This window comes from Stegodyphus dumicola, chromosome 3 (assembly GCF_044657685.1).
Source record: "Stegodyphus dumicola isolate Sdum_Otavi_A_Nest chromosome 3, ASM4465768v1".
NCBI classification, from domain to species: Eukaryota; Metazoa; Arthropoda; class Arachnida; order Araneae; family Eresidae; genus Stegodyphus; species Stegodyphus dumicola.
Genome location: NC_140770.1, coordinates 248,222,064 through 248,236,402, shown reverse-complemented (window position 1 = coordinate 248,236,402; position 14,339 = coordinate 248,222,064). Strand labels below are relative to the sequence as shown.

Here is a 14,339-nt window from a genome sequence, read left to right as displayed (position 1 = left end):
ATGAAGCTTGTTTGTGATCAAAGTTCCTTTTCTCATATGCTTTTTGCTAAAATTGTGATATCGTTCCGTGTGGTCAAAAGGTGCTCCGATTCTATTTGCACTCCAAGGTGACCTGAGTTCTCTCGAATGTTGTCACATTTTTACAGAGAGAGTACCGTAATACTCTTGAATAGTCAAATGCAATTTATTAAAAGGTTCAAGTGCTAAGAATTTTAGTAAATGTTTTCGAACAGCAGAGCATATAATACGGTATTTATTACAGGATAGAGATTTATTACAGGTGCTTTACATTTTGTAAAGCACCTGTAATAAATAAGCACCCAGCTTTGCTAAAAGGTATAACTTAATGATGAATTTACATACTTAAAATCTTTAAAATAAGTTATTATTAATTTAAAATTTAAAATAGATAACGTAATGTTTAAAAATGAATATTTTATTTATAATAATTAATATGTTACATTCTTACACAAAGTAAAGTATTGTAATCTAGAAAAATTTTAGGGTATCATATTTCAAGGAAAATACTCGTTTCGACCGCTCTCGAATCAATTTAAATGATGTTTTTACGCGACATCTGTACGTACGGAGAGAATAAAGAACTCTTTTTCCCAAAGCGGATTGTAAAATGGATTTAAAATAGATTCAGAAAGGATTTTTTCCCTCGACGTACGTTTGTACGTACGCATGTATGTACACTTACTTCCAAACGTTAAGCACGAAGATGTAAAAGCAAAAAAAAAATCAACAAATACTGCTTTGATTGACATAAAATTCGACAGGAAAGTAGTATATATATTTATGCATAAAACAAAATCAATAATTATATACAGAAATGAAAACAATATTAAATTTTTGTAAGTTATCAGATAATGACATACTGGAGACTTAAACAGAATTATGTATAAAGTGAAAATAAACAGCATAAAATGAAAAAAAGGACATTAATAGGGTATGTGATCCCTCTCATCTGTATACAAAGTTCACACCTTGTGACCATGCTTTCAATTAGGTGGTCAACCACCGCAGAATTAAGCAAACGCCATTCTTCTTGTACAGCAGTTTCCAGCTCAATAAGAGTGGCTGGAGATGGGAAGCGTAAAGGTAGAGCACGGCCGAGAGCATCCCAAAGATTTTCAATGGAATTAAGGTCGGGCGAATATGCTAGCCACGCCATGCGCGCAATCCCTTTACTCTAATGGTAGACATCGACGATGTCAGCTCTATGGGGACGGGCGTTATCGTTTATTAAAGCAAAAGTAGGGCCAACTGCTGCAGCGTACAATCTCACAATGTGTTCTAGGACTTCATTTCGATACCAGACAGTCGTCAAAGAACCCCATTTAAAGATGTGCAGGTCGGTGGGGTATCCTAATGAAATCCCTGCTCACACCATAATGCTTCCGCCTCGGAATGCGTAATGTGCGGTGATGTTTTGGGACTGATTGCGTATTCGTTGTTCACGCTATTTCCTTATACTCTTGTCATCTGGCTCCAGAGCTCCATCTAGCTCCATATTTCTTGACATGAAAGTGCGATTGGCTGTTACCTAACATATTTGCACACTTCCATCTACCTCTACAGCGAATTGCATCCTCCTCCATTCTGATTGGCTTCCGGAAATTAGCATTTTCCTCTCCGTGCTTAACTTTTGGAAGTGAGTGTATCTCGCCAAATGCGAAAACGAGTAGCTGCAGAACGACGAAATTTTGTATTATGTGACCTTCCTTTTTCTTTGCAATCGGCTTCACCAAAAGTATATATATATATATACTCACTCGGTTACCCAGTTCAGTGAGCTCAGATTTTTTATTCTTATATGCTGGTATACTATGCCTATTTTGCTTTAAAATTGATTGAAGTATGTTGTTTTTACGTTCAGATTAAAGGTTTTATAACTTTAGTTAATCTGCATGCAATAGTTGTAGATTTATCTGTAGATTTATCGAAAATTAAAAAGTGTTTTAAATGATATAAAGCCACCATTTGTTTATATTTAAAAATCTAATTAGAATAGCGAATTATGTCGGTTTTTGCACCAACTTCAGTGCCTTTGTGCCGAGTGGGATCAAAAGTAAACTTTCTGTTTTGTGCACCGAAACAAGAAACCTGTCTTCCTTTCTGCGTGCCGAATTTTTGTTTTTGCGAAGAAACTTTAATTCTAATTGCAAAAATAGTTTTTTTTTTTTTTTTTTTTTTTTTTTAAATTTTATTGTTGTTTTATGTTTCCTCTATGTTACAATTTTTAATCAAGATGTTACGTGTTTTTATGAATTTTTGAAGTGAAAACTGAAAACTGAATTTATTAAATGAGAAATACGTATATCTTTAAAATGAAATTCGAGAAAATAATCCCTGCTCACACCATAATGCTTCCGAAAATGAAATGAAAAAATGTGTATAATTAGGCCGTACAGGGAAGTCAGCGGTGTCCACTATCATATTTTTAGAAATAAATATTGATTATTTTTAACCCATTCTGGTACCACTTGCTTTAAGCAAACGAAACTTTATTATACCCTGAATTACCTTATAAGTTCACTTATTAGTTAATTTCTTTGTACTGATTATGTTAATAATAGCGTATTTTTTGTAGTAATCTACCACAGATATTTTTTTAGTTCTGGCTTATAACCAGAAGAAATATTTATTGAATTAGCAAGACACGTGTTATATAAATGGTTTGTATACACGTGTAACACCTTTTTCACATTATATAAAAAACATAAATGCGTTAAATACTGAACGCAGTTTCTTTTAAGTACCACGAAAATGAGCTAAAGTCACTAATTATTTGCGATAAAGAAGAAACGAGGTTTAAACGTTTGAAATTTAGAGCATGCTAATTACGAAGCTAATTAGGAAGTTTTGTGGCATTTTATTCTTTAAATGAATTCACTTTCGTCACATTTCAAACTCAGTGATTAATGACACTTTAACAAATGGGATTTAAATTTCATTGCTGCAAATAAAAATAACTCCTTTCAATCAATTGCCATCTTTAATACCGTTGGATTTTCTGAGAACTATTCAGAGATTTCAAATAAAGAATTCTTATTCATAGCTGCACTATGCTAATTAAAGAATAAGAATAATTTTTAATTTGTATTTAGGCGTAGAAGTGTAGTCCACGATCCATTTAGGTAAACAAAATATTTTATTTATCCCTGCTTTTTAAATAGCGTATTTTGATCGAAATATGTAGCAGGATGAAGACATATTCCTTCAAATATTTAAACGCACTGTAGCATTTATTTAGTTCGTAACGTCTGCTTTTGTAACTGTAGTAACCTCTGTGTTAGTAACTGTCATAAAATGTACGCGACGTTGAAAAATGTTTTGTGAATTATCATTAAGTCCTTTCAAATACAAAGTTAGGAGGTGGGTGTAAAACGCACCTAATGGTAAGAATAACTCAACGCCGCAGAATTTTAATTGCTAGAGAATCAAAGTTAGCAACGTGGCTCTCAAACAGGCAGAACACGCTCTAATTTGACACTCTAAAACTTTTTTTTAAATACTTCCTTCTGCCTAATTTGGATATACTGGAAATTTGCATTCTGGCAGGGAAATGAAATGAGGTTGTTAGGAAAAGTATTTAAAATAAAGGGTTATAAAATTACACTGTATTCTACATGTTATTTAAATAATAGCAATCCTTTTTCTTGAATCCCTCCAGTCTTTCAAATAAATCTTAATTCCTTTTATGAAGATGTCATTTTTCTTCCGCTTTATATATGTATTGCATTTTAAAGTATTGAAAACTGTAGATAGTAATCTCAATAAGAAAATCCTGTAGTGATTTAAGTAGCTAATAACTGGAAGAAACAATATCTGGGCCTTATGAGTATAAATTTCCCATTATTAATCTTTTGTCAACTCTTCCAGTATCGATTCATTGCTACCCTGTGAAGGTAACAGGTCTGTTGATTAATGCAGATCATTTAGTCGGTATGACTCGTTTTAAATTACCTAACTGATCATCGCAGGTGTATATTTTATGGTTCCCTGTTTTACAATAGCTCAAGATAAACAAGCTTTCCATATCACAGTGTATACATAGCAAAAATCTTCTCTGGATGAATTCTTGTCTATATTTATCTAAACACCGTCTTCCTCGAAGAACGCTGATCTAACGAAATCGTTTTGCAGCCCAATCACGGTAAGCTATAAGGTGTTTTCTCCTTCCCTTCCCCATGTCTTCGAGGTGTAACTGGAAACATACTCGGCACGTATTCGAGACGTCCAGGGTTCAAATCCTGGTGGGGAAATTGCACATTTTTAAGGTCTCCGGCGTTTAAGACATAAAAAATGCGCGAAAATGCTTTATTGCAGCTTTCTCATATCTGCAGTTTAACTTAAAAATCTTAAATAGAAGCGCTCATGTGAGTGATAAGTTTATTCTTTCCTTGCAGCTCTTTATTGAAAATATTTAAATGGCCTGTTAAACCAAAATGAAATGTTAACTCTTTTATTTATGTATCATTATGTATTTTGTCTATGGTTTTTATTATTCGCGTAATGAAAGTTTGGCAGTAACTGAGAAGTTTCAATTGATTTTATATTTCTGTATATTCATATACTTTTGCATGCATTATATATGTAATATATAGGATTTTAAGGACAGCTAATAGATGTAAAACCCCCATGCCAACTGTAAAAGCATGCAAGATTCGTCCTTAGATTGATGATAATTTTAGATAAATAACTCTTCAGTTGGAAAACTTACTCCATAAATAAAGAAATACCGAATTAATCTTGTTTATAAAAATATTTAAAATTTTCTGTTCATATTCTAAATTTCATCTGCAGGATCATTTTCTGCTGAAAGTGAAAAATAAACTATCCTCTTCTAACGTGGCGCATATTCATAAAATCCCAATTATTTAGCCTTTTACCCTATTTTTTTTTTCAATTTATTCTCATGAATCTAATATATTTATGAAATTACTCCAACTAACCTACTTACATTTTTTTCTTTTGTTACAGTTTCTGGTGACATACAGCTCGACGTACGTTCTAGTGGCTCTGAGCATAGACCGTTACGATGCCATCGCTCACCCCATGAATTTCTCAACTAGCTGTAAGTTTTGGAAAATTTTTCTGCACATTAAAAAAATTGTAACAAATGCTAAGTTGCTCACCATCTTAAAAGTTAAACATTTTCAAACTCTAGTCTTAATACGAATCAATTACAACACTATCATGTTTATCTAATTATCCTTTAACAATAAATAAACAACTGTACATGAAAATGGTATATTGACTCTTGGTTATACTAGTATATTCTTGATTAAATTGATGCTCTTCCAACTCGTGAATAAAATAGAATCGTGAATCGTGATCATAACGTAACAAGTTTTATACATATTTGGTGCCGAAATTCCCGGACATTTAGATATTACGAAATCTAAAGGTCCCTGGTTCGTTCCCGGGTTTCGGTACCAAAAAATGTATAAAACTTGTTACGTTATGATCTCGATTCACGATTCTGTTTTATTCACGAGTTGGGAGAGCATCAATTTAATCAAGAATATACTAGTATAATCAAGAGTCAGTATACCATTTTCACATAAAGACTCAACTTGAAAATAAGAACTTCCAGTTGAAACACAGAAATATTTAATGAAGCGCCTATGTACAGTCTTTACATTATTCAAAGCATGAAATTTACATATAATATAAATTTGCCCATCATAGGACCAAGATTAGTTTTATCAAGAACAAATATTATAATTGTTGATTACCGCTATGCAGCCAAGAACAGATCATTTCAAGCGTCAAACTCAAACTAAACTCAAAGAGTTATTACATTCTTTTTCTGCTGCCAGTCACGTGACCTAGTCAGCGACAGACGATAAGTAATAAAAGAAAAATTGGCTCCATCGGAGGGAAAAAAATAATTTCAACACTACATTTACGTGCAGGTAAAATTAAGGGGAACATTTAACCGTCACAACTAATCGCAAGCTATCGTCTCCAGATTATTAGCCTCCTAAAATTATTAGCAGATTATTAACAATCCAAGCAAGAAATGACAGTATCCAGAACCTGCTTGATTTGAACGCCGCGTTAATTATCTCTACAATATTCTGCAGTCTTTCATGCGCATCACAGGCAACGAAATCATAGCGTTTTTAAACAATTTAATTACAGGAATTATACATACACACTGCATGAATTCGAAATACTCAGTTTAAAAGATCATTTTACTTGTATTTTCTCAAAGTAGGAAAACATGATTAATCAACTATTGAACCATGGATCTTCTAAATGCTAGATAATTTTCTAAGATGTTACGACAAAATCTTTACATCAGTATTGAATTACATGTTAGAGTTTTCTTCCTTAATATCTTTTCACATTCAATTATATCACAGTTTAAATAATAGGAACAAATAAGATCATTAATATTTTCTCAATATATACAAACGGTAGCATAAAATTTGTACCCGAATTTCTGTGCTACTTATTGAACAATATTTGCAAAAGTTGAAAAACATGTTGCGTGAATGCAAATGATGATCGGAAATTCCAGCTTTGTGATAAAATTTTTTAAAATGTTTCCTAGACAATTTTTTTAATTTATAAAGCTTATTAAAGTTTTTGGAGAGACAATGCCAACTGTATAAGAAGACGTACTCCTGGAAAATGAAACCTTATTTTAAACGCGCTGCACATATTATATTGAATTTTCAATTAGTAAAAGGTGTTTTATATTTTAATCAATAAAAACAAAAAATAAAATTACCTTTTCATGCAGTTTTCTTCATGATGTTTAAAAAATACGAATTTAGCCAAATTTCTCCCGGATTCTACAGTTTGAAATTCAACAATTCTTGAAAAGCATTTAAGACGCGTAGCTAAAAAGCAAAATGTAATGATTTCAGCAATTGATATTTTGATTCTGATTAAATCAATTTCATCTGCGCTCTGTTCGTCTGTTCCATTTAATGCGATAATGTTTATTTTATTATCCCAATCTTTGTCATAAAGAAACGTGTGTCGTGTGTTATTTCCAGGTAATGTCGTTCTGAATATTTATAACAACAGGAGAGTTTGAAAATGTATTCTTATCATATAAATTTTTCGATTTTCTTATTATTCTTTTACAGAATAGAATATTATATAATGGCGATTTTTTTCATATAATTTTTTGATACTATTTAAGAAAAACTTTAACTGGAAGTAATATCTAAGAGCGATATGTAAAGGAAAATATACTTTGGCCTATTTTTTTTTGAAAAATTCAATGATTATTTAATTGTTTCCAAAATTTAAAATACTCTTAAAAATAAATTTCCAAAAGTATATAATTATAAAATGTTATGTTATTAAAAAATAAAATTACCAAAATAATTCTAAATTTGCTCTATATTCCTTATGTTCACACGTTAAAGAAAACAACAACGTAAAACTATCTGAAAATTCTCTTTTAAATTTTATAGTATTACAACTCTTGTATGCTCGACTAACATAAACTGAGCTCGACGTTAGAATACTGCTTAGTTAATAATCACTAGATCTTTAAAGTACTGGAAACCTTATTAACTCAAATAAGATCACAGACAGTGCCTATTCGTGCTCACAAAAGCCAACACTTTTAGTTCAACTCAAAACGTAATGAAAAATTTTTAATTAAATGAAGTTAAATCAGCCTAACGGCCACAGCCTAACGGCCACAGCCTAACTATGTGGCAAGTTGACTCTGAATCGAAAATTCGGGGCTAAACAAGCTTAATGGCAAGAATAGCTGAACGCCACAGAAATCTAATCGCTATAAAATCAAAGATAGCAACGTGACCTTCAGGCAGAAGGGACACGCTCTGATTTTACCTTCCAAATCCTTTCCTTAATACTAGTTTCTTTCTGCCTCATTTGAATGCACGCTCTAGATAATTTGCAATTTGGAAACAATGTGTGAGTTGAAAGCAAGAGCGATAGGAGAGCTACTTCAAATTAAAATAACTGTTAAGTAATTTAAATAAATATCTACAGTATACTAAATAAATTGTTGACAAATCACCAACGAAACATGCCTGAAAATTTTCCAGCGTAAGTGTTTTACAAAGCATTTCTGAAGCTACGTGAATCTGCAAATTTATTTATCCATCACTGAAACTGATCGAAGTGAATTGTGTTTCAATGACAGATCAGACAAGAGTCGCCAAAGGTTTTACTTTCTCAAGATTGAACATAGACCTCAAAATACAATAATGAATAATAAAATGAAATAGAGATATTTTATAAGAACCAACATCTATGGAACGGTTCATACTTATGAAATTATTTAATTTATGTTCAATTGTAATGTTTGCTTATTAAAAACTATAATTTTGTGCAAGTAGTTATTGTGTAACAAATTTCAAACTCAAGTTTTGTGCAAAACTGATTTCTGTTATTCAAAATCAATAAGTTATGAAGACACATAATCAAAGAAGCGGCATTTTGTTTGGATTTGCTAAATCAATTCGAGCATACTAATGTTTCCATTTTCTGCTTCCTCTGCTATTATCTTTATTAAAGGAAATAACTTTTGTTAATTAAGGTAATCAATCAGTTAGATGACTAATTAGTTAAAATGTTGTAGGCGTACTGTTCATTTGATCCTTTTCAAAATACCTTTTTCGATCATATTTGTATTCAAACGAGAACAAGAGCAAATATACTGAGCTACGTTTTTTTGTTATCAAAGTATTAATTAATGAATGCAGAATCAAGTTGAAGGAATGCGAGGTGCTCTTAGAATCCTGAAAAATATCATAAAATTAAATAATTTTATTAATGATTCCACTGTTTGTAAACAATACGTAATGGTTCATTGATGAATAGCTCTAAAGAGAAAACCATTAAAATAACAAAAAAAAAAAAAAAAAAAAAAAAAATTAACCGTAAGGAATTTATCACTGTAAAAAGTAAATTCATTAAATTATTTTTTTTTTCTAGTTTTAAGATGCTATTTGTAACGAGTCAACGGAGACGAAAACGTTTGATTTATTTACAGCTTTGAGTTAGATATTTATCTTTGAAGGATAATTTTTTGACTGGATTTTTTATTTCTAATGCTAATTTTGGTAAATGAATTTAAATATATTAAAAAAATTATAAACACATATTTGCAATAGGAAAGTAATCACCGATATAATCAAGCCATAATTATGAATTAAATGTATTTCTGCTTCTTCGTGGTACTTGATCATTTAAAAAAACTTCAGTTTTATGTAAATATTTATTCTATAACAGCTTTGAAAATTATATCTTGCGTTAACTAAAAGTTGATCTCCAATAAAAATCAGTATTTTTAAGAAAACAATTTCATTCCTCCATGCGTGTTTTTGTAGTGTAATTTGCTGCCACTTCCACTTGGCAGGTGCAAGATTCATAGCTCAGATCTCAGCAAAAACCTGCTGCGTTTTCATATCTGATCATTTCTACATTCTTACTTTCATTTGAATCAAAGACAAATAGAAGTTTCGAATTATATTGTTCTAAAAAACTATTATTAATTTTTGCTTCCTTATTTACAGACAGGATCGTAATTAATGAATCTGAAGACTGTACCGAAGGGTGTGTGTTTCAATCCCGGACAAGGCATGGGTGTTTTTAAAATGTATAGTGTCTTTGCGTCATGGGGGTACTCTAAATATACGACGAATCGGAAGTCCATTCATGTGGTTTAGTGGTAGGGAAGAGAGAGACCCTCGGACCCATCCCGCGGAGTGCTGTCTCTCAACACTGGAGTGGAATAGGGAAACTCCTACTGTCACCTGTAGGAGTCATTACTGTCACCTGTCCTTGCCAGCGACAGACATAATCGTGTAATCCTTGCCACAATAAATTTCGTGGGGTTGTGCTGAGGATGAAGTCAGAGAACTGAGATCAGTCACAACAACAACACAAATTTCTTGCGCGAAGTAAAAAAAGTATTTTAATCGCGAAAAATTTTGGCTATTATATTTCAACGGAAATATCCCTTTTGACCGATTCCAGTCCATTTGACGATTTTTAGTCCAAATGGGGTTTGTGCCTGAATTTGTTTTCGTTTTCCGATTTTGCATCGAATCACTATAAATGTCCGTTTCAATTTTCAAACTGTTGCCACCAAACGTTAGAGTCCTGCATTTTGAAGAAACTAAATAATGAAATATCTGCATAAATGTATGTATATTTTTCGCATTGTGATAAAACAACGGTACGTAGAGCCATCGAATTTCCTACGAATATGGGCATGTGGAAGCCCGAATTTGAAATTTGTTTTATTATCGATTTCATATTTTGTAAAACTTTAACGAAGTTTTGATTAACAACCTCGAGGATTTCAAAGCGAGCTATGGCAACACTATACGAAAAAAAAAAAAAAAACAATTATCATCAGGTTTAAGTGCGAAGAACGTGATATTTAATAAATAAAGGTAACAGACAAAATGAAAAAAAAAAAAAAAAAAAAAAAAAAAGCAAAAAACCGCTTCTTTGGACTTTTTTTTTTTTTTTTTTTTTTTGTGTGTGTGTGTGTGTGTGGGACGTCTGCATATAAAGACGGAATAAAGGACTCTTTTTCCCCAAACGGAGTATAAAGTAGATTTAAAATGAATTCCGAAAGCATATTTTCATGACAACTGTACCTACGTATGAATGTATCTCGCATAACTCAAAAACAATTAGCCATAGAACTTTGAAATTTTGTATATGAGACTGTGATAATATATGGCTGCGCAGCTCCTTTTTTATTGTAATCGCCAGATCGACAGTACCAATTCTGTATATATATTTCCAGTTACAGAAAGTTTTTTTTAAAAACGGAAATATTCATGTTTGGCAATGTCAAGTTTTAAAATAAATTAATTTTCGACAAATAGCGAAACGTAACTTTTAATGCGTTTTCCCATTTCCTATACTTAGATCTGGTAAAATTTTATTGTACTTATTGTGAAATGATACTTATTGTGAAAAAAAATAAAATTATAAGACGTGTGGTTTCCGTAAGACAAAAACTGGTCGTTATATTTAATTTCAAGCGGTTCAGGTTTTGATGTCATTTTTAAATTGCCTAAGTTAGGAAATAAGTCTGAATGAATTTAATAGTTGTATTTTGTCTACGTCACATTTTTATTAAAATGTGTTCTTCTGGACAATCCTTAATTTATTTTTCCGTGGAAGGATATTTGTTAAAGGATGGAATTTGTAATTTTCAAAGTATTATAATATGAAATTTGGCTTAAATTATGGGTCATGTATCTTTTTTTTTTAAATATACGAAATTTTATTTTTACAATGCATGTTATGCAAAGAAAATTTCGATTAATATATTTGCCTTTATTTCACTTTATATTCACAGTTGGATTATTTATCAAATTTAAGCAAATAATACAAGACTACCTTTCTAAACACTGTTCCTACCTTTAACCAACACCCGAAATTGTACCAAATGGCTTGTAATTCTCTTCTTTTTCCGAAAGTCTCTTTGGTGTTGAGAGAAATTAAAAGCTAGTGGTTCACCAAGTGACGCTCATTAGTTTAAATTATTATATTGGAACTGCAATATATATTATTAAATAAAAGTTTCCCAATACATGATTAACGGTTACAGTATAAATAAGAAAATTATATATAAGACAGACTAGCTTTCTGAACTTTCTGCGTTTTAAAAAATATACAGTTCTCTAGCTAGTATATATATATATACATATACATATATATATTGCAAAGCCGTTTTTTGAGCTTGCAAATATTTGGCACGTCTGGCTTCGAAGTTTCTTGAAGTCAAAAATACTTATATTCATTTTACCGTTCCATTCGTATTGACTGACGGTTGGCATCGAGACATTTTCCAGTCTTCGTAACATTTTGCAATCCCAGATATCTTAGCGAAACTCAGTCGAGAAGAAAAACACAGCATTATTTCCTTATTTCTTTTGAATAATTACATTTTACAGTGTAGAAAGGAAGTTTAATATTTAAGACCATGAATGATCAAAAGTATAATTTCGTTTTCATAAAAAGCACAATTTTGTACATGTATGTTGTTCAATTCTTAAGCATGTCTTCCTTTCAATTAAGAATTCTAAAATCCTGAAATGTTGCATAATTTCATCATGCAGTTCTATTACTTTCAATCAGTATTTAATTATTGAAGTTACCCTCCTCATCCGTTTTTAATGGGATTTCAGATTTTCTTCCAGCTTTGTGATTAAGTAATACATGTTTCCAGATTTCAGATTTGTGAAATTTATCCATATTACTTCAGCATTTAGAAAGAGATTTTTGGAAATATTAATACATATGGAAACACCTCTTTTAATTATTAATTTGCTTCTTCTGTACTGGTTGTTCTCTTTTCTCTTTTACTTTGAGTCTTTGGAGTTTTCCCTGATTTTTCTAAATATCCATTAAAAATAAATTTCAGTTTTGAAAGTAAATCGACTAATAAGGAAAGAGAATGTTCAGCATCTGATAAAAATTTTTATTTATATTTGTTTATATTTATTATTATTTTAATCAGGTATTAACACCTGAAAAAAATTATATTTTTTTTTCAAGGATCTGTTTTTTTTTTTTTTTTTTTTTTTTTTTTTTTTTTTTGTGTGTGTGTGTGTGTGTGTGTGTTTCATAAAAGTACTTGAATCCACTTTTCAACCACTTTTCGTCTCTTATCTACTTTTCAACATATTTTGAAAAATAAAGAAAATTTATTGATGAAATTTGTTCAAAGTTTGGTATTGAAAGTAAAAATTACAAATTGCTTAAAAGTTCTGCTTGAACTTAAATATATTTTACAAAAATAGCTTAGATAGCTTATCAATCAATTAATGGTGCACTTTTAACTACGAAAAATATGAAAATAGAGAGTACTGATTTTTCGGCATTTAACGGCTGGGCAAATCGTTTTAAAGCAAAACACGGTATTGTTTACAAATCACTGATTAATGAAACCTAACAGATCGTTTCATCGATTTTAAAACACTAGAGACATTCTTATCTGTTACTGCTTATCGAAAATGACTCTCTTAGGGACGTTTCTGAAGGAAGTAAACTAAACTTAATGTAAATATGCCTCTTGTCTTATTGGAAAGTTTCTTCCTGCTTTTATTGATTAAGATTATTTTACAAAGCTGTGAGATCTTAGTGTACATGGAGATCTTAGGGCAAATCTGTACAATGAACACCAAAACGATTCTTTGCTGCTGCGTTGCTAACAAAAGCATATGTTGCATTACAAATGTTAAATCTTTCTCTATTGAACATCACACCAATAACAAACCATGAATACTTTACTATTTTCGTTCAGCATAAATTAGGTAAGTCTTTTTTTTAAAAAGATTTTTCAGAATTTCTTTTTACAATTTTTTGCAGCAATACACTTCATCCTCAAATGAAAAAATGTGAAACTTGAGAGAACTTTACGTAATCCTATAAGGTATTTCTCCCACTTTCCTAGCGTGCCTTCGTGGTGTAGTGGTTCTGCACGCTGGGCCGGTATTCCAGAGGTCCGTGGCTCGATTTCCGGCGAAGGCGGCTGCATATTTTTCATCTTTCCTGCTTTCAATTAACCTCTCTACAATCCAATATGACTGTCCTCGAGTTTTTGATTCCCAAATTACCTAGCAACTATTAAGCTTAGTTAAGTAAGGTTATGTTAATTGATTTAGGCATGAGAATTAGCTACCGATAGGAAGAAATGGCTTCATGGAGGACTTTTCAAGAAACACTAGCACTTATATATTATATGTGAGGAAACTCATGTGAGTTCCCAAGTTGGCAGACCGTTCTACAGAATTTAAGCCATTAGATTTGTTAATAAATAGAACCATTAAATTCGTTAATCAATAACTTTAAAGCTTAGTCTAAAGAAAAGAATCGCAACAAAAGCGGCAAGAATTAAGTATAGTTAAAATAAATTATACTATGAGCTAACTATTAATTGCATCATAACAATGTATAAAATTGCTATTGTTGATGTTGCTATCAACCTCCCTTGTCTGAATCAGATCAAGTCCACGAAATTTAACTATACAAAAATAAATAAATAAATAAATAAATAAATAAAAAATAAATTACGAACACTTAGGCTTTCTTCGGAATTCAAACTCAGCCCCTTCTGGCAGTTAGCATCTTTAACTATTATTCATGCTGATACACGATTTCTTCGTGTTAGGAGTATAATAAATATTCGAAAAATTTCTAACGTTTTTCAGGGAGTTCAGTTCAAATTACCTTCTATCTTTCTATCAATGAATTGAATTAGTTCATTAATTAGTTTATAAGGTATTTCTCCCGCTTTTCTAGCGTGCCTTCGTGGTGTAGTGATCAGCACACTGAGCCGGTATTTCAGAGATCCGTGT

At 31.2% G+C, this 14,339-nt stretch overlaps 1 protein-coding gene across 1 annotated transcript in view; it reads left to right on the top strand.

Annotated features, from left to right (window-relative positions):
- LOC118196241 (cardioacceleratory peptide receptor-like) overlaps positions 1–14,339 on the top strand; it is an 880,182-nt gene that overhangs the window by 718,762 nt on the left and 147,081 nt on the right. The window contains exon 4 of the mRNA XM_085814025.1: positions 4,990–5,083. Coding sequence (XP_085670151.1) covers positions 4,990–5,083 — 94 coding nt within the window. The remainder of the gene's footprint in view (positions 1–4,989; positions 5,084–14,339) is intronic.